We start from the raw sequence: 25,335 nt of genomic DNA, 5'->3' as shown, positions 1-25,335 counted from the left end.
CTTGTTTGTAGACGTATCTGTTTTAAAATTGACTGTCAGCATGATCACTGAAATATGAATTACAAAAAATTGGAAACCCATAACAAGGTAGCTTGCAAGATAGTCTTTTGCTCTATTTTTTCCAGCTGTAAAGCTTTGACTGAAGTAGCTGTCAAGTGTTGACCAGTAGGACAACTGTCCATGTTATGTTTATCTACCTCCTTTCCTTTATTTGATGGGTTCTTTAGAAAATCCCACAGAAAGTATTCAGGATTTTATCCAATAAGTAAATGTGAGGAGGGTCGTTCAGACTTTAGGGGTGCCACAGGGGACCTCCGTTTAGGACCTCTTCCATTTTGAAAAGTCGTCCTTACTCTCCACAGCTTTTACATCGCCCACAGCGATAAGTAGCTGTGCCAAATAATATGTCACCATCACAATAGTCTGACCATGATATATTGGTGCCGTCACCTTGAAAACTTGCAGAGCCAGTGACAGGTCAGACACTATGAAGAACAAGCTTCCTAACAGTGTTGCTGTGTGGTGGGTTCTAATAGCTAATGTCCCCATTAGAGTAATTAAGACAGTGTATACCCCCACAGCTGGAATTAGTAGATCTGAGTTTGGTGCCTTCTGCAGGAATGGATATAGATAGATATAGAAACCTCCTCCTGTCATGAACAGGATTAGGTATAGAAGACGGGTCCAGGAGGAAGAGGAATATGCTGCATAACGACTGGAGAGGAAGGTGAGTGAGTACATCAGATGAGCCACAGCAAAGGCACCCATTCCTGAAACAGATGTGTGAGATGTTGAGGATATACTAAGACAAAGGACTAAAATAAATCAAGTGCAGCTCTTATTTCTAAATGGTGTCCACTGCATCGTAATTCACATACAGAAAATTACAGTTCATGCTTCTTACCATGCAGAAAAAGCTCAGGCCATATCAAGCAACAGTCACCAACAGCAGAGAAGAGCAGTCCTCCTACAACACCCAGGACACTCTGACCTCCATTCCAGCTCAGCACTGTTGCAGCCAGTAGGAGGGTTGGTGCTGATTTGACAGCTGCAGACATGATGGACGGGGACGATTCAGGAGTCCACAGGTAGAAGTAGACAGCTGAGGACAAAAAGAAAGGCAAGAGAGAGAAGAACAGGGCACAGGACTGATAGAGAGTGAGTGAGGAGAAGACAGAAAGGGGGAGACATTTCACAGCTTGAATTTTCAAGAGTAATAATGGTTTTTGGCAATTTCATCCTTTCCAAGTGGAAAAGGTTGAAGAAAGTAAAAAACAATTATTGACCAATGACTGTAAGTAACAGTAAATGTTCTTTAGCTACCATATTTCTCCTCTGCCGCCTGTCATAGGCGTCTGTCTCAAGAATGTCCATCTTCTCAGAGTCAGCAGTGATGTGGCCTCTCACAGATGTCTCAGTTGGGTGAACCTGTCTCACTGGGCACCTTCTATTTTCTTTCTGGCCACCAACACATATATTTCCTCAATGTTCTCGTCTGTTCCCCTCGTCCCAAATCTCTAACGTGTCTCTCAGTCTGTTGCTATTTCACAGCAATGAACCTTGGACCGATCCTTTCTGTCTGATTGCTCTCTGATAATCAATGTTCTCCCTGGTTGAATTCTCATGGACAAATAGGTGACTTTTGACCTCTCTAGATGAAATGCATTGGTGACATCAGCACTTTAAGGGCAAAGTTGAACTAGTTGACTGACTGTGAATAGGAAACTTTCTCACTTTACATTTGAACTTCTGATGATTGTTGGTTACTAATTCTATTTTTCTTCCATATCTCTAAACCTTGGAGGCCAAGCAGAATGCAGTATTTCTGCATGCAATGACTAAGTATAGTAATGATAAAGCTTGGGGTTGGGTTAATGTCAAGGTGGGGGACGCCTACCAGGTAACATCCAGTTTTCAAAACCTAAAGCATTTAATGTGAAAGCAAAATTTCCAGGGCGGTGCCAGATTATTTGTCAGCAAGTGTGTATAATGAATTATGCGCCTCATTTGTACAAATTTTGATTGACAGATGATTTTATTAAAAAAAAAAAAAAATGTTGCATTTCTTGTGTTCACTAGATTTCTCCAAAAAGGCAAGAGCCACACTGTGTGATACTGGAACAGAAAAAAATCTGTTAATCTACATAAGAGCAATATATTTAATTTATTCAATTTTAATTTTTTTTAAGCATAGTTAAACTCACCATGTGAGACAAATAGATGTGAACATGTTTAGTGACGTACAGTGCATGTAATTTGAGAATCAACTGACTTCTCAACACTCAGGCAAAGTTTAGTGTTGTTGCACTTTACAGCAGATTCTTAATATATCTGAAACTGAAATTGTTTAAACAGATGAAGGGGGAGCCCTGTATGAGATAATTCCACAGTCTGAAGAACGGACAATAATTAACTACAACCTCTCTGAGTCGGACTTTGTACTGTGTTTTCCCACAATTCCTGGAGTTGTGGGCTGATAGTTGTGCCTCAAGTAGGGAGACAGCTCTGGAGGCGTGTGGGATTATCGGGGTGAGAGGAGCAATAAATATAGTGAGTGTTACACTGGTCAAGTGGATGATTGAGGGAGATGAGATGTGAAGTAAGGTCAAAGGCAGACGTATGTGTGGTGGTTTGTGTTTTCAAGTTGTTAGATGAATGTTGTGGGCTTTTATTAGCATGCTATCTCTCTCTCTGCACAGGACATGGCAACCAGCTCTTCTTCTATGAAGATTGGTATCGTAGGATTTGGACATCTAGGTCGGATCCCCCCCTCCAAATCCAAGACACACACTTTCGAAAATTAATCAATGCTTCTCATATTATCAGACTTGAAAGTGTCTAATGTCATTTTTTAAAGACAGCACTTGTGTGTATCTGTTTTAGGGCAGTACCTGGTGGAGAGAATTCTTAAAGATGGAGCTGCTCTTGGTTTGACTCTGGCTTTTGTTTGGAACAGAAATTGTGACAAGCTCAAAGGTTTAGTTCCTGATGAACTCATACTCAGTGATCTGTCAACTTTTGCAAACAGGTTCAAACCCACATACTGCAATATAAAACTCATATGCAAAACAGAATTAACATTTTACATAATGGCATCTCATTTTGAACTCCATCTTTCTGAAACTTTGATGAATACTGAATCACTGTGTGTTTTACAGGCAATGTGATGTGATTGTAGAAGTGTGCCATCCTCAGATAGTGAAAGAATTTGGGCTCCACTTCCTGTCTCAGTCCCATTTCATGGTGAGAATCTCATCTGTTCTCATGGGAATTTTGCTAAAATAAAATAAGTGCTGAAGGCATCTATTACAGAAAGTAAAAACACATAGTCGCAGAATCATGCCATTATGTTTTCTGCCTTTTTCTTTCTGCTCCTCTCAGGTGGGATCCCCCTCTGCCCTTTCTGACCCTGACCTGAATGAGAGGCTGCGTCAGGCAGCTCAGCAGCATGGTCGGACACTCTATGTCCCCAGTGGAGCATTATGGGGAGGCCAGGACATTCAGAGGCTGAATGATAGTGGAGCCTTAAAGGTAACACTGGGCTGGTGCAGTGTGCAGCTACACAGAAAGGGAGGAAAGTATGCAGTGGCCACTGTTAAAGTTTAGACTGTGAACTGCTTTGTGTTCAGCTTGAACAGTTTTTGGAGCATCAGTATTGACTTGCACATACAGCAATCATGAATGTCTCCGGTAAAAGTTTCTGTGTTCTGATTAAACTATTTCTTCTGTCTCATTCTTTTCAGGCCTTGTTTATAAGAATGTCCAAACATCCATCCTGCTTCAGGCTGACTGGAGACGTCCTCTCTGACTGGACAGAGGGAGAGGGCAGGAGAGTTTTATTCAGGGGCTCAGTGGCAGAGTTGTGCCCACTTGCTCCTAACAATGTTAACACCATGGCAGCAGCAGCTGTGGCAGCAGGAACACTCGGCTTTAGTGGTGTTCAGGGAGAGATTGTGTCTGACACAGCGTGAGTCTCATTAAAAATCTGACTGACTTAAAGCAGACCTTTCATATGTGCTTGAATTGTCCAGTTTCATGCCTCTGTACGTCCCCAGGTTAAGTGACTATCATGTGGTGGAGGTGGAGGTGACTGGGCCTGATGGCTTCTCAGTGCACACAGTGAGGAGGAATCCAGCCAGACTCGGGGCTGTAACTGGCAGTGCAACATACAACTCCTTCTGGAATAGTTTACTCAGTGAGTCCTGCATTGTTTCAAACTCTTCCTCTAAGATCCTGATGTAAAGCGCAATAAGGCAAACCAGTCACTGTTTCACACGGGCAAAGGTTTTGAAGTAGGGTGGGCAGGGTTCAAGTGTCTTAATGCAAACTTTAGAGAAAACTTTCCAGCTGCAGCTTTATTGTGGATAGAATCAGTGAAGCGTATTTATGAGAACATCTAATACATTTTTTGCTGCCAGCTATCTACAAAGCACTGGTGGAAGAAGTCCTCAGATCCTTTACTTAAGTAAATGTACCAGTGAAAAAAAATAATTACACGGAAAAGTTCAAAATCAGTTCATTCAAAATGCTTCGTATTACTAGCAAGTATCAAAAGTAAATCAACTCACTCTCCAGAAAATGGCCCCCGTGACTGATATGTTATTGTATATTACGGGTACATTTTTAGACTCTTAATGATCATGCATCAAAACATAAGTAGTACTTTTCTTTGAGCTTTTTTAGTGAAAAACTAGATGACTTTACCTCTTTCTACCTCAAACAGAGGTTGATAATTGTTGATAATGAAACCAGCTGAGAAGTTTTGGAGGGAAATGTTTCTTTGGTGAAAAGTGCTAACAACACATAGCTCTCTGAAAGGCAAAAAAGGGCCCTGACCAGACACTGTTTTGTTGAAAAGGGTCAAAAACAAACAATGTTTTAATCTTTAATAATGCATAGCATTAAAAAATCTTCATCTGAAAAGTAACTAGTAACCAGAGACACCAAATTCTAATGCAATAAATCTGTGATATAATTAACAGATTCAAAGTAAGATCTGGAGTTTGTATGTGTGCAAATAAGCGACATGTCATCGAGATTCTGATTTCAACCTTTATTGTCTTGTTTTTTTTTTCAGTTTGCAAAGGTCACGGGGGCAGGGTTTATTTATGCTGAAGCAGGTGAGGACTCCAGAGGATTACCCACAACACAGGAAGATGATCCACAGCAAAATTCCACATAGATTAGATGGTTTATGGGGGATAAGTTGTGTGGATGGTGGATCACTGGATCAGTATGTTACTGAGAATATGAAAACCCTTGGATATTTGTGTTCTAATAAACTGCATGCACACAAAGAAAGAGGAGCCTGTTATGATTTGTAAAACACTAACAGGTATACATATGTATAGATATATTTAAACTTTATTATAAGTTCATCTAGTGCAAGATTTTAACAAATGATAAAACCTTTACAGGGAGTGTGACTATATGCCTGGTAAAAACTATTTTTCTTCTTCCATAACAGTCAAGACATACTCTAGATCCTTTTACAGACATTTATCTTATGTCTTTTACCCAAAAACATGGTTGCCATGACATGACACAGTCCCTTTTTTACTCTGTCTCATCTCTTTTCATTGCACAAATAAATACTTGCTGAAACAAGCAAACCCAGGAATATCCATCTCCAACAAAAGCACACACACTGTACAGGAAAAACAGGAGTGTGAGGTTGTTTGTCGATGATCGTTCACTGAAAGGCTGTGATACAATAAGGCAGAGAAACAAAATGAAAAAAAACACACATCTGGCACTACTCGTGCTATGTGTTGCAGGTGCTGTGTGTGTGTGTTTTACATTTTATTTCCATTCTGGGAGGTTTTATAGTAAACAAGGCATTTAAAAGACAAGAAGAAAAAAAATGCTACAGTAAGGTGGACAGTTGAATTTGAAGCACTGAATTATCGTCACACTTTTAAGCCAAACAGAAGTGAAAAGAAAGGGTGCTATTTGTGGCTACTCACAGCAACGGACACTGTCTTTACATGGGCCTTTTTAGCTGGAGAGTAGCTGAATGTGTAAAGGTGACAAGCTGGTAAAAAGGAGGATTATGTTGTTTTCCCTGCTCTGACCCACCTTTGAATCAAGTATTAAAAATCCCTCCGGAGACTCGTGATAATCCTATGTTATTTTTTCAATGCTTTAGATTTATGTTATCCAGTGTTAGTACTCTACAAAATCCAGCAGTCCTGATTTTTTTTCCCCACATTGAGCTGTTGTTTAGCCCTTTCTAGCAGCTGCGTTTACTCCACAAAGCAAACCACTGGTTGCACTGCTGGTGTAACTGAAAGAATACCAAAACATATCAAACTGACAGATATCTTTAAAAATTCTGAGGTACGCACAGGTTGGGAAGACGCTGACAGTGATGCAATTTTTCACAACAAGCCAATATTAAATTTATCACTCGCATTCACAACCGCACTCATTTATAAAGTTTGCGAGTACATGGATGACTGCAACGATTTCCACACATAAAGTTTCACTAGTGAGGTTTAGCATGTACCGGATGTGTGCGTCTGTGTGTGTGTGTCTCAGTTTTTCTCACTTGTGACACCATTGCTGTTCCCGTTGGCCCCATGGACGGCAGGAGACTTGTTTTTGAATGGCGTGGTGTAGGGCTGGCGGATGTTTACCCGGTCCTTCTCTGCCTCCAGATCTTCGTCATAGCGTTCCTCTTCATCGTTGTCCTCAGCCTCACTGTGGTGGGGGGAGGAGTGGCGGGAGAGAGATGGAGATGGCGGCACAGAGGCAGGTCGGGGGTAACGGAAGCCTGAGGTCTGAGGGTGAGAACGAAGAATGGCTTTCAGAGGATGGAGCTGAAATGACTGTACTTCCATGAATGCAATAAATAATAATATCAAGTCCACGCCCCATCCAAAGACACACAACTTAACTTACTGAGGTGGGCTCATGAGGTTCATACAGGTAAGTGTCAGGGAAGGCTTTAGCCAGAGCCATATGACGAGCAGCTATGTAATACTAACGCAGAACAGGAGAAAAAGACACAACATTAATTCATCTCAAAGTTTTTTCATGAATAAAATCGATCTTTGGGATTTGTAATCTCACCCTGCCAAGGTATCTCCAGTCCAAGAGGTCACTCAGGCGCTCAGTCCGGTTCCTCTGGATGATCCGCTGGCGCCGGCTCTGTTTGCAGAACTGGAACAGGAAGGAAGTGAGCTGGTTACACGACTCATCGACCCCCCGATACCGCCTGTCCAGGATGTAAATACCTGCGAAAGGAAACAAGATGATGTGAACAAAAGATCCAGTTATCGATGTTTATCTTTATGAAGGAAAAACTGTGAGAATAATTGAGAATTTAAAACATAATGTCTAAAGAAACACACCATATGCTGAGGGGTCTGCTATGTGTTCCTCCATGAAGCAGCCAAAGCCTGACAGGTTAGTTGAGATCGATGGAATTCCCATGACTGTGCACTCAGCTGACAATGACAGAAGTGGTGAGGCTCGATTAACATTTTAATAGCATACATGCATGTGCAGACAGGCATACACCTTGTTGGCATACGAGTCGTACCAGGTGTGTAGCCCCAAGGCTCATAGTAAGAGGGGAAGACCCCGAGGTGGCAGCCTCTTACAAACTCCTCATAATCCATGGGAAGTAAAGGAGAGGTGGACGAAAGGAACTCTGGATGGAAGATTATCTAAAGGATAGAGAAGCCATTCATTATCAGAGCATGTTATACATATTTACTCTAACAAATAGTATGCAAATGAATGCATTATTACTTGTGTTTAGGATGCCACCCAAATAGTGTTTAAAAAAACAGAAGCACAAATACCAGAAGCGATTTTCAGGGGTATCATAGTGATCATTTCTTGTGGCTTAGGCCCTTTACAGACTGACATACCTTGACACGGTCAGCAGAGCTGTTGAAAAGCCCAATGCGGCGGACACAGTTAAGTATGGGGTCGCTGCTGTCCTCCAGCATGTTATGGGTGCAGACTGGAGGCTGGCACTGTCTCTGAGTCGCAAAGATGGCGCGCTTCATTATGGTGAAATCCTCTTTGTCCAGCATCTTTGATACATCTGGCAGCTGCCCACTAAATAACACAAACAGTTTTAGACCTACTGATGGAAGCGAATGTGTAAAATGATAAGCTTGAAAATTTGGGACCTTACAATTGAATACTGGACTGGAAGTAGTTAACTTACACTAGAAGTGACTCATAAAGTTTCTTTCCAAAGCGTTCCTTCACAGTCTGAGCAGTATCCCTGTCAGAGCCAAAGTAAAGAGAATGCATATACAATAAGATAACTACAAGAACTTTTCAGGTTGAAGTCAAGGTGTCTGATGGTGAAGAGAGACCAAAATATGTCTCAGTATGGATCAGCGTAGAACTTTGGCTCTCTGGCTCATGGTGTACACTTTTACATGTCAATGCTTCACCTTGTTTAATCGTGTTTAACCTCACCAGAGCTGTTTCCTGACTGCCTGGCCCTTTAAGGTCTCCACATTGAAGTTGTTTGTCCGAGCTGGCATGATGAAGAATGTAATGACGGTCACATCACTGTGGTTGACCTGCGACATGTAGACCATATAGAAATACAGACTTAAACACCCACATACAAACACATAAATACTTTATGTATTTATACAACATCTGTGGACACAACTACACCAACACACACACTTACTCTCAGTAGATAGTTGAGTCTGGCTAAAGACTCCAAGAAGATGTCGGCTCCTTTGTTAGAGAACTCATACCGTCCTGCTATGAAGAGGAACAAACACTTGTCCAGGTTGAAGTCAAGGTGCCTGATGGTCAAGACAAACCAAAATATGGATGAGGGTGGCATTTACAATGCAGACATTCAGTTAACACTATTTTCTATTATAACAGCTCAATATTGTTCATCATTTGTTTTGTCTCATCTTATATGACAATTTGATGAAAAGCTTGTAACCAACAAACCAACTCAGTGAAACTACTTATTTCTATTTTGTTTCTTTAAGATTCTGACAAGAAATTAGCAAACAGATATTTTCGAGTAAATTCAACAGAATATACTTATCATTACACAATGTACAAATAACACACATGGTGATTTTTATTATTGCTGCTAAAGTTTGGACTGTGTTGTGATATTGTGAAGCATGTTGCTGGCTCCCTGACCCATAGAAGTGTCCCCTGACGAACTCCTGAATCCGGCTCTTGCTCTGAGCATGGAGGTTTTGAAACTCGTGCATGGCTGAGAACTTCTTCACGTTGAGCCCGTTTGGAGTGACGATGTCTGCGGGTGACGGGAGAGATTAAGGGCATGTGATGGAAAACAGAGAAAGGCACAAAAAAAAATCTGTTAAACTCTAGTTAAATATCTAATTTGCTTAATTAAAACAATGACACGTTGAGACATTCAGCAAAAAAGTAGTGAGAAATATATTAAATTCTGCAAGACCTTCTCTCTCAGTCAGTGATAAATAAGAATAGAGTGAAATATCAAGGGAGTTTCTGAATGCAGTGTCATACATCAATTCACCTCCACACACCTGGTTTCCTCTTGAGCAGGTGCTCTGCCTCAATGGCTGTAATTTGTGACACAGTGGTGAAGACATGAGCACAGTGAGCAGCCGCCCGCTCCAAACAGTAGCGATGGTAGATCTGTCTGTCGCCTGCTTCCTTATCCACGTTGAACTGAATGACAGAGTGTAATGAGTTTGATTGCTTGTTGAATACATAATCCATTGCATTTCAAAGAATAAAAATAATCATTTTATTCCTTCTTGTTTATTTGATTTATTTTAAATGTATATATAGACACACACACACACGCACAAACACACACCTCTGAAAGGTTGTTATAAAAGTCCACATTTCCAGCACACAGGTATCGTCCCAGCAGCGTAGCGTGAGTGGTGAAGATGGTTGCAACAGGCAGCTGTCTCTGTCTACACAACACCAGGCCCAGACCTGCCAACCACTCATGGAAATGAGCCACAATGTGGGGAGGCTCCTCACTCTGAGCTGCGTACTGCGATATGGGAGAACACAGGGTCAGTGTGAACTACACACACACACACACACACACACACAATTTAATTTCATGTAAGTTCTTTTCAGTTGTGAGACACTTGGCCTGAGCTGCTGACCTCTCCCAGAAGCCAGGCCGTCAGGAAGCCAAACAGCACAGCGTCATTGGCCTCACGGTCGAACCAAGGCACGCCGATGCTAAAAAGATCCCAAAGCTCGCTCTTCCAGCGGTCCAGAGACCAGGCAGTGAACCCAACATCAATCAGAACAACATACGGACTGCCCTCAATAAGCCAGCGCCCAAAGTAGATCTGTAGTAGAAATGGAGAAAAGTACAAGAGGTGTAATAGTTAGTTCATACCACACCTCACCTATGGATGAGGGCATATTTTTTACTTTTTTCAAAATGATCACTTTAATTCTATTACATTCACACTATACATACTACACACTATTACATTCAAAGTATGTCTCTTCAAACTTAAAATATGACTAAAGAAGTATCGATTGATTTAACATGCTAATACAGGATATAAATATCTTTTAAGAAAAACAGTTCAGCCCAAAGGTTGTGTGATTCAAGGTAATCCAGACAGGCTTTGTTGAAAAGGGCACACTGTACCTTTAAAACAGTAACACTACCACTCCTATAGCCTTGACCCATGATTCCACAGTACTCTCAGAATGACACAGCACAAAACATTAAAAGTATCACACACACTGGCAGTTGTCTATTTCTGGAGTGTGTCTGTGTGAAGGAGTGAGAGACAGAGAGACATTGATACAACCTCTAACCTTTGCGAGGAAATGTCATGGTGTTGGGAGAAGTGGTCAGAGACAGAAGGCTGAGCAGTGAGCGTGGGTCAGATATTAAAGAGGGGCTAGGGGTGATCACTAAATGGGTTTTAAGTGTAGTGAACGTTCACCACATGTATTCACAAATCTCTCTCTATAATCGCTCCAGCTAGTGAAAATGACCGTCCTTGAGTGGAACATACATATTTAACTCAGAAGGTGTGTGTGTGTGTTTTCTGTGTACGTGTGGTAGTACCTTACACCCACTGGAGTTCATCTTGTCAATGGTTCTCTTCAGCACGGGGTTGGTGGGCTCGATCAGCTCCACCTGAGTGCGCACATTGCTTTCCACATAGGGACCCACCAGGAAATAGTTCTCCCCCCATTCCTCTGAGGTCAGACGGGCTTTGGTCTGGATGACGGTGTAGATGCCTCCAACTTCACACACGAAGCAAACACCAGCCACACGTACCCACACAAAGTCGAGACAAAGATATAATGTGATTCTGCCTGATGTGAGACATTATAGATTATTTATAGGTCTCTCATAAAACTTTCCATGAGAAGAATAAACTGTACTGTTTGATGTAAATGTCTGATGAGAGTGTGCACTAACCAACACACACCAAACACTTGCCTTTGTTAGCGACCTCCCAAGCAATTTCAAAAAGAACTGCGTCCTCCAAATCAAACTCCTCATCCCACTCCTCCAGTCCTGAGAGGGACGTGACAGACAGGCTGCGAGCCAGCGGCATGCTGGGTAAACACAGAACACACTCACTTGAGGCGGGCGCACCTTACAACTGTGTATTCATAGTACATAATCTCTGATGATGACTTTTGCCATTGGCACTTCTTAGACTTATTTACTCCCCCAACAAAAGGTGTGAGGAGTAATTCACATTGGAATACAAGGATTTTACATTAAAACAAGCCGCTTCTTTGTTTTCATTTTTATATAAAAAATTCAATCATATAACATCAACTTCAAGATTAAAAAAACAAAAGAAACAAAACAAAATTCATTGCTATTAGGACACTGACTTTAAACCATTGACTCAGTAACTTAAGGATTTTAATTTTTCTTTTTTTCTAATTTATAGATGTATAGATGTGTAAATGACACATTTTCTTTTTAAACAATGCAACTTTCTCCTAACAAGCATTGCCTCACACACCTGCAACAGACTGTTAGACAGTATGTTATCAATGATTCACACATCCTATTTCATAACTCCTATTACGTTATACTCCTGTGATGTAAACACAGCCTCTCTCAGTCTCAGTTCTTTTACAGTTTGAACAATCTTCATTCTCTGACAATCAAAATGGTAGTCAACCAGCTACAAAAAATACTTGGTCATTAATTATAATAATAATAATAATAATTATTATTATTATTATTATTATTTCAAAACTGAACTTTTGAAGCATGCACTGATCAGCCACAGCAGTTAAGCAGGTAACTGGTGTATGTTTTTCATTTTTCTGGTAATTTAATAACTTAACCTTTGGCTGTTTTCATGGTAAAACCTGGTCAAATGATCAATACTGAACAGTAGACAGAGTAATAGGGAACCTGCATACATGTGTGCATGTGTCATGTAGTTGCTCTCCGTATAATTTGAGATGGTCAAAGGGCTTCCTCTGGCTTCAGCTACATAACACGCACATGTACAGTCATGCATATCACATACTACATGAGTTTTTGTCTATAAAATCCACAAATCTGCTCTATGAGAACAAAATTTTCAGCCCACATTACTACACCAGGCCTCCGCTGAAAGGACCAAGACTCCTACTGTGACAGAAGAAGTTTAGCTATCCGTCTTCCCACCAGTAGTTGAGACATTTAAAAAGAGTAATTAAGAAAGGAGTGCATTCCACCTGAGTGAGTGTAAGAGGGAAAACACAACTGTGTTCAGTTCCTGCTTGCAGAAATGGTGCAACCTCCTGACGAAATAGGGAGTGGCGTGAGAAAGGATGGAGAGGTGGAGGAAGGCACAGACGAGGATATGGAACAGGTAGAAATTTGATCCAGCCATTTGCAAACATGTCGCAATCTCTCAAACTTAAGGCATGAAAAACCCCAAAAAACAAAGACACACACACACAAAAAAACGATGGGAACCTGTACAACAATCCTGGTCCACAAGAGGTTTTTGCTCTGTGTACACTACTGATGAACTAATCTCAAATTCCTAAGTGACATGCTAAGCTGTTACTGATAGCATTAGATCAAGAGGACACACAAAGTAATGGCCTGACTTTTGTGACAATTAGTCCATCACTGCCCAAACCTGATAAAAGCCCAGCTTGATAAAGGAGACTGTTTCAAATCCAAGTTCCCCCTTGACTGAACTATGTTTTTTCCACAAAATAAATTTAATTACTTCACTACATCTACTTCTGCTTCATTGAAAAATCTCAAATATATTGACATGACATGAAAATATATATATATTTTTTTCCCATTTTCAAAGATTACACAAGATTTCTCAGGCAACATCTATTCTCAGGGGATGTACTCTGGAGGTTTCAAGTTTCCACATCACACTTGAACCACGGCCGGCCAGCTTCACATGATGCCACAAAATCCTGCTCATGTCTCAAACTCAAGTTTAAAGTTAAGGTAGAGAAACTCCTTCCTCCAGCAAATGCATGTGAAAACAGTCTGACTTGTGTCAAACTACATCATTCAACTGAAGCAACAACAGGCATTTTTACACATACTATTAAACACCACAGCGCTGACACTGAGCTCCTGGTCATTTCTCCGGGGACCCCCCTGGGATTCCCTCGGGCTCAGCGTAGGCTTCCTCCCCTGCATGGGACACCACTTTATGGATGCTTTATAGTGTTCTATTAACACTCACATGGATATGCAATTACAATAATCACCATCATGCCCTGGTCCACTTTTATGTATATTTAGATTGTGCAGTCCAGAGGGCCTACGGGTCTGAGGACCAGAGCTCCCCCTTACATGCCAACTATGGAGGACGCATAACGCACACCTCGGGTAGCGGTTGCTCGTCCAAACGCTGCAGGAGATAACAGTATCATTAAATCAACAGCGGAACCGCCGGCTGAACATACATGCTGCTATGTGCATCTTCTGTGTTTTCTCGTGAGTTGTGGGGCGAACGTGACATCAGGCACCTACTGCAACCCAACTGCGGAAACGCGCAAAGGACACAGCGTCCTGGTGCGCGTCCGCGCCAATTGAGGAAGTATTCAACAATTGTCATTGTGGAAAATAAAACACAGATGTCTACTTACCCTTCGGTTTGTCCCAACTTCACGAAGATGAACAACACATAGACAGCTGTCGCAGTCAATCCAAAAAAGGAGAGCAGCGGAGAGTGAGAGGGAAGGGGGCGGCGGCTTTAGTTAAATGCCAGCGATTCACATTGGTTTGGTGCGTTTGCTGTCATACTGAGAGACGGGACGTCCGTGGCCTGCGATGCAGGAAGAAGGTTGGTATGGTGAATGAGGGGGTCTCTGCTGCCCCATTCATATTAATGAGCTTCACTCTCATTGGCCCCGGTCTCCTCTTTGTCTCCGCCTCTGCATACAACGTGACGGGAACTGGGTGTTTTCCTCAGCGGAGAGACGCAATTGGCTGAGACGAGGTTAAGTGGAGCTGCAGTGGTTGGTGAATTACCGTTTCATCCATTCAAAAGAGGGGAACAGCTTTTTGCCTGTGAGGAGGGAGAAGAGCAAGAGAGTTATTTATAATATCTTCTAAGGGTCATAGAAAGCATAGTTTGGAGAGTACAACATGACCAGTGACATTAAGACACCCAACCCCTCTACATACCTCGGTGATCTATCCTATAGTAACCTTATAGCTATTTTCCCCTGGCTGGTATTTGCTTAGCCCCACCACCATCCACCCTTGATGGCCTGACCACAACGGCCAAACGGTCAGGGTCTATATTGGTAAAGCTGCTGAAAGCAAGAGAATGCTCCTGCGATCCCAGTGTCAGTATCTCAGGCCCCTGATTTCAGGAAAAATCTGCCCTGCTGAAATGTGACTTATCGTAGCACTGTCCTCCTGCCAGCTTCAAAAACGTGTCTGCAGGGGGTAACAGAAGGCACCGCCAGATTTAAAAATTAACACATTTGCAGCAAGGGAACGTACTTATTACACTGTCGACATATCCAAAATGTTTTCGTTTTTACGTTACGTTTTGTGGGAGAGCTTCTGTGTATATTATTTAATGCTTTGAATAAAATAAATATAGAAAAGGGGTTTAGTTTGCTTGAGCTGTCATTCTCGGATCAAGGTATCATAGAAACAAAAATAAAATTCATTTTTTTTGTTTTTCTCTCTCTGATCGCACAGCCTTTTCCCTCCCTCGCTGCGTACACTCTGACGTAAATTTGCCGGGAACACACGGTCTTTTAATGTACTGGGTGCAGACAAGCCGCGTTCAACTTCCGTCTCGGAATTGGCTTTACAACGGAATTTCCGCCTTGCCCGTGTCGTCATTGTCTACTCCGTTTTTATTGGGCTTAGTAGCGATACGGATAATTTCCGCGCTTTCGGCGGTGAAAGTTCAGAAATTAAAGACGAGTGGCGGGAGCTATTGCCACTCGGGGGCTGTTGTGAAGAAGCAACTTTGCTAGGTAATCATAACCTCGTTAGAAACGCACTGGTCTGTGATAGTTGTGTTGTCAGGTTTCACGGAGAGATCGGTCCTACGGTTTGGTAAGATCAGCTTGTGGCGCGAGATTGTTGTGTGTTTATACTCGCGCTTGCTATCTTGATGCTTTAGCTTGTTACAAAAGAAGGCAGCTGCCCCGGTTTGAACAAAACTCGACTTAAACTTTACCGCTGGAATGCCGAGGTTGATGTATGTTGTGTCTTTCAGCGAAATGTTGAATTTGCACCATTCGCACGTGGATAAGTTAATAACATTTGCCGCGAGCGCACTCAGTTGAAATAGCACTGACGCCCCCTGGGAGGACGCAACGTAGCCAACGACAGTATTAGACTGTGACCATACAAACGTCTTGTGTGAACTTAGCAAGGCACACCAGCAGCCATACTGTATACCTGCATAATGGAGGGATGTAATTTCATTTCCTGGGTGGTATTACCAACCACATCACATTCAGATTATTACATTTCTCCAACTAAGCTTGATTTAATGTAGCAAACGTATTAAGTGTTATTACCGCTGTATTACCATGTTACTACAACATTTTTCACAGACACTACTGTAACTTATTTGTTTCACAGTTATTCGCGTAGCCAGTATAGTTTCTTTGCATATCAAATATATGAGTTCATTTCTTTGTTTTTTTTTTTTGTCTCTAATCATCCTCCCCAACATGTCTTCTGCTTACAAAGTTTATTGTAGGCATGGATTATAAAAGACGTAATGGAGGCCCTTTCGGGGGTGGTGCATCTCAGGCCAAACGAGGTAAAACAGCTGGTGAATGGGAGGACAGTCCCTCACAGTTTGAAGAGGAATTGTCCATGTTTGATGAAACAGAGATGGAGGCAGAGGAGATGGAGGGACAGGCGGGCCATGATGTTATCCCTGTAGGTGAGTGTTGCACATGTTAGAGTCACACAGCACCCATCCCATGCAAAGTCTCTATGTCACATACTGATTATCATAATTAAACAACCACAGCTTCACACACTTCATTTTTCAGAACCTAACTACCTGTAGTTAGGTTGCAGTCAGAAATCACTATGAATGGCTAAATTAAGCACCATTTAAGTAATTCAGTCTTACTTTGAGTAAAGGAAGCATGCACAGCTTTGCACTGTGAGTAACGTGACTATGTGCTAGTTAACCATCATTCTAGGAAAATACTCCTATTGTGTTGGTCCAACTTCTGATAATTCTCTCAGTTCCTAGCTGTATTCATTGGCATAATGAATAATTCATTTTGGTTTTACTTCTGTCTTACTGCCCTGTCTGTCAGGTGACCTCTTCTCAACAAACCTTAACCCTCGCTGGCGGCGGCCTCATGCCCCTTCACTGGACCCATCATCTGATACTTTGGTGTTTCAGCAGATTGACCTTGACTACTATTTAGGTAATTATCAAAGAGGACTTGAGTTGAATCAAGAACCAAGATGACTTCTTTTGATATATATGCTGTTGTTAGAAGTACAAAAATGATGGTAAGTTTGCAAGAAACAATGGTATCAAAGTTGAGTTCCACTTTGGTGTTATGCAGGTGCTGCAGTGCCTGGCATGCCTGGCCAGTTACAGGGAAAAGTCCCCATCATTCGGATGTTTGGGGTGACCGACAGCGGCAACAGCGTTTGTTGCCATGTCCACGGTTTTGCGCCTTACTTCTATGTTCCTGCACCAAGTGGTCAGTATTTATTATTTTGTCAATATGTAAATGTGAGCGCTTTGTATTTGTGTCATATTTGCTCAATGCAATAGCTTTTAATCAGTTACTATTTAATCATTTTCTCAGTAGAACACATTTCTGTCTTCTGAGCTGCCACTTTTCTGAATGATTTCTGCTTTTGGGCGAGAAATAAAAATTAAAAAGTAATTATGTCCCTCTTTCTGCTTCCTTTGAAAAGGATTCACATCTGACAACCTGGGTGACTTTAAAAGAGAGTTGAACTCTGCTGTCCTAAAGGACATGCGCTCCAATAAAGACAACATCTCCGTCACGGTGTTGGCTGTGGACATTACTCGCAAAGAGAGTGAGTATAAGTGATGTGCAAAAACTTTTAATAATGTGTTTTTTTTAAAAATCAAAACTACATCTGATAATAACTTGGTGTGTGTATATAAATTGGTTATTGATGTTGTTTTACTTCTCTAGAAAGCTATGTACTAATAAAATAAAATGGATCTAAGCTTCTTTTTTACTGTTCCTACAGGCATGTATGGTTACCATGGGAAACGCATTCTGGATTTCTTGCGGATAACCATGGCGATGCCTCGTCTCATTGCCCCAGCAAAGAGACTGCTGGAGCAGGGCTTTAAGTTTGGACCTTTCCCTGCCCAAAATTACCCGTCCTACGAGGCAAATATAGATTTTGAAATCAGGTGTGTGTGTGTTATACAAATTCCACTTAACTCCCTGATGTGTCTGACTGAAGCCGGTCTAATTTTTATCAGGTTAAACATGGTGTTTGCAGTTTTTAGTCCTCTTTAGTTACCCTTTGTAACTAAAGATGTTGCTTCTTATAAATGGGTTTCTCTCAAAACAGCTGATAAGTATATATGATACTGCATATATCAGCTTAACGAGCCTCTCTGTGTTGTCAGGTTTATGGTAGACAGTGATGTGGTGGGATGCTGCTGGATTGAACTTCCCAAAGGCAAGTACAGAGTACGTGAGGAGAGGAGCACGGGGGACACAGATTTTCAGTACCCAGGCAAGGTAGGTCTTGTTCATGTCTTAACTACATGACACAGTCTGGTTTGTCAATAAGCTGCTCAGTAGTAGACCAAAATGGCTGTTCACTTCCTTTTTTATCAACACCGTTTGTGAACTTTATCCTCTTATTTTTGTCTTTCAGGTGTCCTTGTGTCAGTATGAGGTGGATGTGGGATGGACAGATTTGATAAGCCACCCAGCAGAGGGAGAATGGCAGAGGATTGCACCACTCAGGGTCCTGAGCTTTGACATTGAGTGTGCAGGAAGAAAAGGTGGGGTTCTCATTGTGCAGCATGCAATCTGTTACCCCAGCATGCTTTTTAAACACATAAACCAGTCCTGATCATAGCTGATGAAAAGCAAATGCAGAGTTTGACTTGGATGTTAACTCTTTTCTTTCCAGGAATCTTCCCAGAACCAGACAAAGATCCTGTGATTCAGATAGCGTCTATGGTCCAGCGTCAGGGTGAGACAGAGCCCTTCATTCGCACCGTGTTCACCCTCCAGTCCTGCGCCAGCATTGTGGGCTCTCAGATATTGTGCTTCACACAGGAGAAGCAGCTACTACAGGTAAATATGCTGGCTTCAGTGTTTCCTTCGTTTTCTTTTGTGATATTTTGTTATTCATCTGTCATGTCGTTCTGTGTCTGTTAATGTCTGTGTGAGCAGAGCTGGGCAGAGTTTTTGAGGACGGTGGACCCGGACATCATCACTGGATACAACATTCAAAACTTTGACTTTCCTTACTTGCTCAACAGAGCAGCTGCTTTAAAGGTTAGATGGAATCAGATTAATTTACTACTTTCATCCAGTACCAAGGCCTAAAATGTTCTTGACAGATTAAGTACCAGTTAAGAATCACTTAACTTCATCTGTAAAATGTATTTGTTATAGAAATACTTCAGATCTCCTTGTATGTTTGCACTAAAACATTCCTGCCTCCTCTCCTGTTTAATAAAACATGTTCTTTTCTGTTTAGGTGAATCTGTTTCCCTACTTGGGCCGAGTGCGAGGAATCAAGTCTGTCTTGCGAGACCTAAACTTCCAGAGCAAGCAGATGGGCCGCAGAGAGAACAAGACCATTAACATGGAAGGCCGGGTTCAGTTTGACCTGCTGCAGGTCGGAACTTACTATTGTAAAGTACAGTTATGCTATAGCAAGGTCACCGTAGATTAGGAAAAGACAGACATGAGTATAAATGGACTTTTGTGTCTGTTGAATCAGGTGCTCCTCCGGGATTATAAACTGCGTTCATACACACTGAACGCTGTGAGTTTCCACTTCCTGCAAGAACAGAAGGAGGATGTGCAGCACTCCATCATCACTGATCTGCAGGTAACCTTGTTGCACATATAAGAGAGCTTGCTGTCTTTGAGAGCTGTACAGATTTGACCTTTACTCAGTATTTAAATGTTTGGGCAACTTTTCTGTAATTAAAATTGAGTTTTGTCACTCATGTGCTGTTCTCCCTTTGTCGTCCACCTCAGAATGGCAACGAGCAGACTCGCAGACGTTTGGCTGTCTACTGCCTGAAAGACGCCTATCTCCCGCTGCGCCTGCTGCAGAAGCTCATGTGTGTGATTAACTACATGGAGATGGCCAGAGTGACAGGCGTGCCTCTCACATACCTGCTGTCAAGGGGACAGCAAATCAAAGTCGTCTCTCAGCTGCTAAGACAGGTAACAAAGGCAAACACATGGGATGGGCAAGTTATTGGATGCATGCAGATTTAAAGATGAAAACTCTTAAGTGTCTGTACACGTTTAGGCCATGAAACAAGACCTGGTCATGCCTGTTATAAAGACAGAAGGAGGAGAAGACTACACTGGAGCAACTGTCATTGAACCAGAGAAAGGGTATGCATGTCTGATGTTTGTCTATGTGAGTGTATGACTCACCTCTCTGTTCTTCTCTTTCTTGGTTTTAGTGGTTTTGCAGGAGCAGGTTTGTCGTATTCCTTCCAATCACCGCCTTCTTCTCTGTGCAGGTATTACAGCGTTCCCATTGCCACCCTGGATTTCTCCTCCCTGTATCCGTCCATCATGATGGCCCACAATCTGTGCTATACCACTTTGCTGCAGAAGGGCTCAGTGGCAAGCCTAGGGTGAGGATTTCTTTTTCATTACTGTGTGTGGGGTTATCTTGAAAATCTGCAAGCAATTTACTTTTGTTAGTTTACAGTTTTTTTTTCCTCCTTGGACAGCAACTTGAATCGACAGCCAAAAAAAACTGAAAAGATCTAAACTGCTTAAGTTTCCCCTCAATATTGTTTTCTTTTAGCTGAAATGTTTAGCCAGCCTACAGACTGTTGTAGCTCGAACTAACACCAAAATGCATCCACACAATACAGTTCAACTTAAGCTAGTTTAATCAATTTTGAGTCATTGTTTCTTAATAAACAAGTATACGTTCATAACGGTTAAAATGCATTTATGTCTAGTGTTAATAATGTGAACTAATACCTGAAATGGTTCTGTGTCTTCAGCCTGTCACCAGAGGACTTCATCAAGACTCCGACTGGTGATCACTTTGTGAAGAGCTCGGTGAGGAAAGGACTTCTACCCGAGATCCTGGAGAACCTGCTGTCTGCCAGAAAGAGGTTTGAACACAACAACAAATTGACCTGAACTTCTGAGTAGTTAGCGATTCTGTAAACAGCTTCAGTAGAGTGGTACCTTAAAATTTTAATTTGCTGCTAAATCTTATTAGCTTTTCAATCCTCTGATTCACAGGTAGAGTTTAACGTGTTTCCTCTTGCTGTAATAATGTTCATATTTATTCAGGAAAAATACAAAATATGTGCACCAAAACAATCTTGTGATCTAAACTCAAACAACTTAGAGGTTAAGTATTTTAATGACCAGATATGATTTCCTTCTCAGCTTGTCCCTCGGTCTGTCCACAGGGCCAAAGCAGAGCTGAAGAAGGAAACTGACCCTTTTAAGAAGCAGGTTCTGGATGGCCGTCAGCTGGCCCTCAAAATCAGTGCAAACTCTGTCTATGGCTTCACAGGGGCCCAGGTGGGCAAGCTGCCCTGCTTAGAGATCTCCCAGGTGAGCACTTGACCCTGCATGACAACTCTGGAATAATTATGTTGTTCGGACCTGATTTAAGTGACTGCATTGCATGTATACACCCAAAAGGAGGGTCAAAGGTTACGTGATTGTACTGTACTGTTGTACTGCAAATCCACTTTTAAACACGTCAAATGTTTACAATTCTGGTCCCACACAACTGTTTCTCATTCATCCTAAAAGAAGTCGTTCCCACTTGACTTGTCACTCTTTCCTCTGTTCTGCACAGATGTGAAGTCAGCGCACAAGCGGTAAACAGCAAAGATGTAGGGCGAAGATTAGCGTTGAAATAGAAACCACCGAACAGGTGGAGAGAGACAAATGTTTAGAATTAAACACACAGACCTGCTGTTTTGTAAAAAGTTGACCTAGTTAGATACACAACACCCTCACAGAGAGTTGAGGCAACTTCATGAGCAGTTTTGCCCAGTGTTTCTTTCAGTCACTGAAACTCTGACCTATAATGTGGCTGAAGGTTTTGCTCCATGGCCAATGAAAGCTCATTCTGACACCACAGATAATTTAATTATAAACTTAATTAAATCTTTTCTCTTGTCTTATCCAGAGCGTCACAGGTTTTGGAAGGCAAATGATTGAACAAACCAAACAGCTGGTGGAGTCCAAGTACACCATTTCCAATGGTTACCAAGGTGATGCCAAGGTTAGAAATACACATGGCTGCCCTCTACTAATGCTGAACTCTTATTAACTTATTATTATGAACTTTTATTTCAGTATCAGTGAACATATCAGATTTGTTCTTCTCTGTAATTCAAACACTGATGTGTATTTGTGTGGGTTTGTTTTAATCTGTTAAGGTCATTTATGGGGACACAGACTCTGTAATGGTCAAACTTGGAGTTGCAACAGTAAGGGACGCCATGGATATTGGGAAGGAGGCAGCAGAGTGGGTGTCGTCCCATTTCACACCGCCCATCAAACTGGAATTTGAGAAGGTACAATTTAAGTCCAAATCCTTTTATCAAGAGTGGGTGTTGCAGATGTTTACCTGCTCAGAAGCCAGTGTGCCTTCTTAAACATTCACAAAACATTAAAAAGTTCACACAAAAGCAAACAGTAGTCAAGGTTTACTCAGCTTTTGTTAAACGAGTTTCCTGGAGAGATGGAGCGTTCTCTCACCTAATGCAAGTTTATTTTTGTCACTTCCACAGGTGTACTACCCATACCTGCTGATCAACAAGAAGCGCTATGCCGGCCTGTATTTCTCTTCCAGTGCAGACACACATGATAAGATGGACTGTAAAGGCATTGAGACTGTCCGCAGAGACAACTGCCCTCTGGTGGCCAACCTCATCAACACCTGTCTGCAGAAAATCCTCATAGACAGGTACACACATGCTGATCACACACCAGTGCTTTTTTTTTTTTTAGCCGTACTCATTCATTCCTTCATATTTTCATTTATTGAATAGAACTCCATAAGTAATCGTGCAATGGAAAATTGTGACATACATTGTTTGTTATTTTATCAGATTTTTGGCTTCTAAAAAAAGTTAAACTCAGAATTTCAGTCGCTTACCTGACTTTCTGTCCTATTGCCTGGTTGAAGAGAGCTGTTGATATGGTGCAAAGCTAATCACAGCCGATGTGATGTGTTGTTAGGGATCCGCAGGGTGCAGTGGCTCATGCCAAAGAAGTGATCTCAGACCTGCTGTGCAACCGCATCGACATCAGCCAGCTGGTCATCACCAAGGAGCTAACGCGCACCGCCCAGGAGTACGCTGGCAAACAGGCACACGTGGAACTGGCAGAGAGGTCTGGTTAACCACTTATCAGACACTGAGACATTTCAAATAATGCTCAAAGGGAAAATATTGTGCATGATAAATGTTTGAGCGTGAACTAATATTGATGTTTTACAGGATGAGGAAAAGAGATGCCGGTAGCGCCCCCAACCTGGGAGACCGAGTTCCATACGTCATCATCAAGGCTGCGAAGGGAGTCGCAGCATACATGAAGTCAGAGGTCTGTAGTGTCATCACTCTTTGTTTCTAATGAGCATGTTACATTTGTGCAGCCCCTTTCCGTATAATGAAGATTTAATCCTGACAATAATCCAGATTCTTCCACGTGTTGCTTCAGGACCCGATCTATGTGCTGGAGAACAACATTCCCATTGACACACAGTACTACCTGGAACAGCAGCTGTCCAAGCCCCTGCTGAGAATATTTGAGCCCATCCTGGGAGAGAGCAAGGCAGAGAGCGTCCTGCTCAGTGAGTGCAAATGCGCACACACATCCTAGCCTTGCTATTATAATTTATGCAATTAGCTTTTGAGCATTTGTCATTATTCTTGACATTTTAAAGCATCAACTTCTGATAATAGTAATCTATAGACTAATCAAATATATTCAGCACCTGGACTCACACAGTTTGTACAGTTTGGGCCAAGAAATGACAAAAGCGCAAACTGTCTTACCAGAAGATATAATGAAGATGTACTAGTTGAATGAATGAAACTTAATTTGTTCTGTTATCCTCCTAAATTTTTGGAATCTTAACATCTCTTTTGACTGTGTGTTGTCTTTCAGAGGGTGACCACACACGCTGTAAGACTGTGCTGACCTCGAAGGTCGGGGGCCTCATGGCATTTGCTCAGAAGAGGAGCACCTGTATCGGCTGCAAAGCTGTGCTCAAGACGGACAGTATGTGTGCTTATTATTTAAAGATGTTTTTTCCTCTGCTTTGATATGCCCTATGTGAGTTTAGGTGACACTTTTCTTACATTTGTAACGTGTGTCATTGCAGCGGCTGTGTGTGATTTCTGTAAGAAGAGGGAGTCTGAGCTGTATCAAAAGGAGGTAGGCAAGATGCTAAATGACTTTAACATTTACTTTAATGTTTTGGTTTTCTTCATTAACAGGGGTCAGATGTATATTTGGTTTAAGTCCCTGCTCTGAATGTGTTTGGGGGAAAAAAAAGCTTTAATGTCTTATTTTCTGGCAGTTCATTCTTCATCACATTGTTTTAAATTTGTTAACAGACAAATTTAGGCGTTAATATGCATAAACAAATGTTGAATGTGTCACTAACCTTTAGGCTGTAAATTGCAGATCTTTCACCTGAACACGCTGGAGGAACGCTTCTCTCGTCTGTGGACTCAGTGTCAGCGTTGTCAAGGCTCCCTCCATGAGGATGTGCTCTGTACCAGGTACATATTATACACAATACATAAGCACATGTTTAGTATAAGTTTGCGTTTATTGTGGCTGAGCACACACTGGCAGTCCTTTACATCCAGTAACACTGTCCCTCCTCACTCCTCTGCAGCCGGGATTGTCCCATCTTCTACATGAGGAAGAAGGTTCAGAAAGATTTGGATGATCAGAGCAAGCTGGTGTCTCGTTTTGGATGGTGAGAAGGGGCCATGTACACACGCAGATTCCTCTTTTGCCTCATTTCAGTTAACTTTGGACTCTTTTTGTTTTTTTTTCTACGTTTTTTGGTGCTTGTGAAAATGCATATAAATATCGCACTATTTCTATATTTTCTAATATGAGTAAAATGACATTACGTAGCACCTTTTTGTAAAATAAAATCAAAAAGCAATCTATTCTTTTTGGGCTTTCAGGTTTGATCATTACTTATTTAACAGTCCTTGGAAAAAAAAAAAAAAATATATATATATATATATATTTGGGGTGATTACAAACAGGATACTGAACCACACTACTGTCTGACACCTGACAGTGAATGTAGTGATGTGGCCTGTATGCGAAGAGGTTTACGGTGGGTGAACCTGTTCAGAGGTACAGTCCCTAATCTTAATTTGACATCAAAGTAAAAGTGCGTAGTTTTACGGAAATGAAAAGAGGAACCTAATTGCCTTCCTCTTCAGCGCTATTGTCTCACTGTAACCTCGTAAACCACATCCCTTCCTCTTCACTGATTTGGTACATGAGAACAAAAACTCGGATCATCTTTTGCTGGCACAAACTGAGAGGGAAAAGTGGATGTAGTGTAAAAAAAAAAAAAAAAAAGGTGTAACTGCACCACATTGTCAACTTAGCTTGTGTGTTTCAAATAAGATCTTTTCACTACGTCTCTTTTGAGAATACATTTGT

At 41.7% G+C, this 25,335-nt stretch overlaps 4 protein-coding genes across 6 annotated transcripts; 2 read left to right on the top strand and 2 right to left on the bottom strand.

Moving 5' to 3' along the window:
* Positions 1–64: 64 nt before the first annotated feature.
* Positions 65–2,013, bottom strand: tmem86b (transmembrane protein 86B). The gene is made up of 3 exons (XM_041062093.1): positions 1,324–2,013; positions 905–1,148; positions 65–770 (listed from the first exon to the last, which is right to left on the bottom strand). Exons 1-3 carry the CDS (start codon positions 1,372–1,374, stop codon positions 319–321), a joined length of 747 nt encoding a protein of 248 aa, XP_040918027.1. The 5' UTR covers positions 1,375–2,013; the 3' UTR covers positions 65–318.
* Positions 2,014–2,456: 443 nt separating this feature from the next.
* On the top strand, positions 2,457–5,212 carry aspdh (aspartate dehydrogenase domain containing). 3 transcript variants are annotated; one of them, XM_041062091.1, is made up of 8 exons: positions 2,457–2,550; positions 2,700–2,757; positions 2,884–3,028; positions 3,159–3,243; positions 3,382–3,531; positions 3,744–3,967; positions 4,056–4,195; positions 5,078–5,212. In XM_041062091.1, the coding sequence occupies exons 2-8, from the start codon at positions 2,703–2,705 to the stop codon at positions 5,113–5,115; spliced, it is 837 nt and encodes a 278-aa protein (XP_040918025.1). In that variant the 5' UTR covers positions 2,457–2,550; positions 2,700–2,702; the 3' UTR covers positions 5,116–5,212. The 3 variants fall into 3 exon arrangements, with proteins under 3 accessions (XP_040918025.1, XP_040918026.1, XP_040918024.1); XM_041062092.1 differs by having other exon boundaries at positions 2,490–2,529; XM_041062090.1 differs by having other exon boundaries at positions 2,512–2,599.
* Positions 5,213–5,348: 136 nt separating this feature from the next.
* gys1 (glycogen synthase 1 (muscle)) lies at positions 5,349–14,261 on the bottom strand. Its single transcript, XM_041062086.1, has 16 exons — positions 14,080–14,261; positions 11,435–11,553; positions 11,054–11,235; positions 10,122–10,313; positions 9,818–10,003; positions 9,522–9,666; positions 9,148–9,265; positions 8,669–8,789; positions 8,446–8,552; positions 8,186–8,245; positions 7,881–8,073; positions 7,547–7,673; positions 7,356–7,451; positions 7,075–7,238; positions 6,904–6,984; positions 5,349–6,782 (listed from the first exon to the last, which is right to left on the bottom strand). Exons 2-16 carry the CDS (start codon positions 11,550–11,552, stop codon positions 6,537–6,539), a joined length of 2,136 nt encoding a protein of 711 aa, XP_040918020.1. The 5' UTR covers position 11,553; positions 14,080–14,261; the 3' UTR covers positions 5,349–6,536.
* Positions 14,262–15,293: 1,032 nt separating this feature from the next.
* pold1 (polymerase (DNA directed), delta 1, catalytic subunit) lies at positions 15,294–25,200 on the top strand. Its single transcript, XM_041061666.1, has 27 exons — positions 15,294–15,432; positions 16,160–16,358; positions 16,747–16,860; positions 17,005–17,145; positions 17,366–17,491; positions 17,672–17,840; positions 18,063–18,177; positions 18,317–18,446; positions 18,578–18,744; positions 18,844–18,948; positions 19,154–19,294; positions 19,400–19,510; positions 19,663–19,854; positions 19,943–20,031; positions 20,163–20,279; positions 20,661–20,774; positions 21,081–21,228; positions 21,815–21,910; positions 22,068–22,205; positions 22,422–22,597; positions 22,873–23,025; positions 23,133–23,235; positions 23,353–23,485; positions 23,803–23,916; positions 24,020–24,072; positions 24,325–24,422; positions 24,542–25,200. The coding sequence occupies exons 2-27, from the start codon at positions 16,172–16,174 to the stop codon at positions 24,627–24,629; spliced, it is 3,318 nt and encodes a 1,105-aa protein (XP_040917600.1). The 5' UTR covers positions 15,294–15,432; positions 16,160–16,171; the 3' UTR covers positions 24,630–25,200.
* The last annotated feature ends 135 nt before the right edge of the window (positions 25,201–25,335 follow it).

This window comes from Toxotes jaculatrix, chromosome 18 (genome assembly GCF_017976425.1).
Source record: "Toxotes jaculatrix isolate fToxJac2 chromosome 18, fToxJac2.pri, whole genome shotgun sequence".
Classification (NCBI taxonomy): domain Eukaryota; kingdom Metazoa; phylum Chordata; class Actinopteri; family Toxotidae; genus Toxotes; species Toxotes jaculatrix.
Note: the sequence above shows the minus strand (reverse complement) of the source record. Positions and strands in the feature narration are given on the sequence as shown.

Bases quoted from the DNA above. Each gene is read 5' to 3' on its own strand.
- tmem86b (XM_041062093.1), bottom strand. From the start codon at position 1,374: ATGGACATTCTTGAGACAGACGCCTATGACAGGCGGCAGAGGAGAAAT. The intron at 1,149-1,323 runs GTAGCTAAAGAA...ACTCTCTATCAG, and splicing joins GGCGGCAGAGGAGAAATATG to TCCTGTGCCCTGTTCTTCTC. The intron at 771-904 runs GTAAGAAGCATG...CATCTGTTTCAG, and splicing joins GCCTGAGCTTTTTCTGCATG to GAATGGGTGCCTTTGCTGTG.
- aspdh (XM_041062090.1), top strand. The intron at 3,029-3,158 runs GTTCAAACCCAC...TGTGTTTTACAG, and splicing joins CTGTCAACTTTTGCAAACAG to GCAATGTGATGTGATTGTAG. The intron at 4,196-5,077 runs GTGAGTCCTGCA...TTTTTTTTTCAG, and splicing joins CTTCTGGAATAGTTTACTCA to TTTGCAAAGGTCACGGGGGC.
- gys1 (XM_041062086.1), bottom strand. From the start codon at position 11,552: ATGCCGCTGGCTCGCAGCCTGTCTGTCACGTCCCTCTCAGGACTGGAG. The intron at 8,074-8,185 runs GTAAGTTAACTA...TGTGTTATTTAG, and splicing joins CTTTATGAGTCACTTCTAGT to TGGGCAGCTGCCAGATGTAT. The intron at 6,985-7,074 runs GTGAGATTACAA...GTTCTGCGTTAG, and splicing joins ACTGGAGATACCTTGGCAGG to TATTACATAGCTGCTCGTCA.
- pold1 (XM_041061666.1), top strand. From the start codon at position 16,172: ATGGATTATAAAAGACGTAATGGAGGCCCTTTCGGGGGTGGTGCATCT. The intron at 19,511-19,662 runs GTAACCTTGTTG...CGTCCACCTCAG, and splicing joins CCATCATCACTGATCTGCAG to AATGGCAACGAGCAGACTCG. The intron at 23,486-23,802 runs GTGAGTGCAAAT...GTTGTCTTTCAG, and splicing joins GGCAGAGAGCGTCCTGCTCA to AGGGTGACCACACACGCTGT.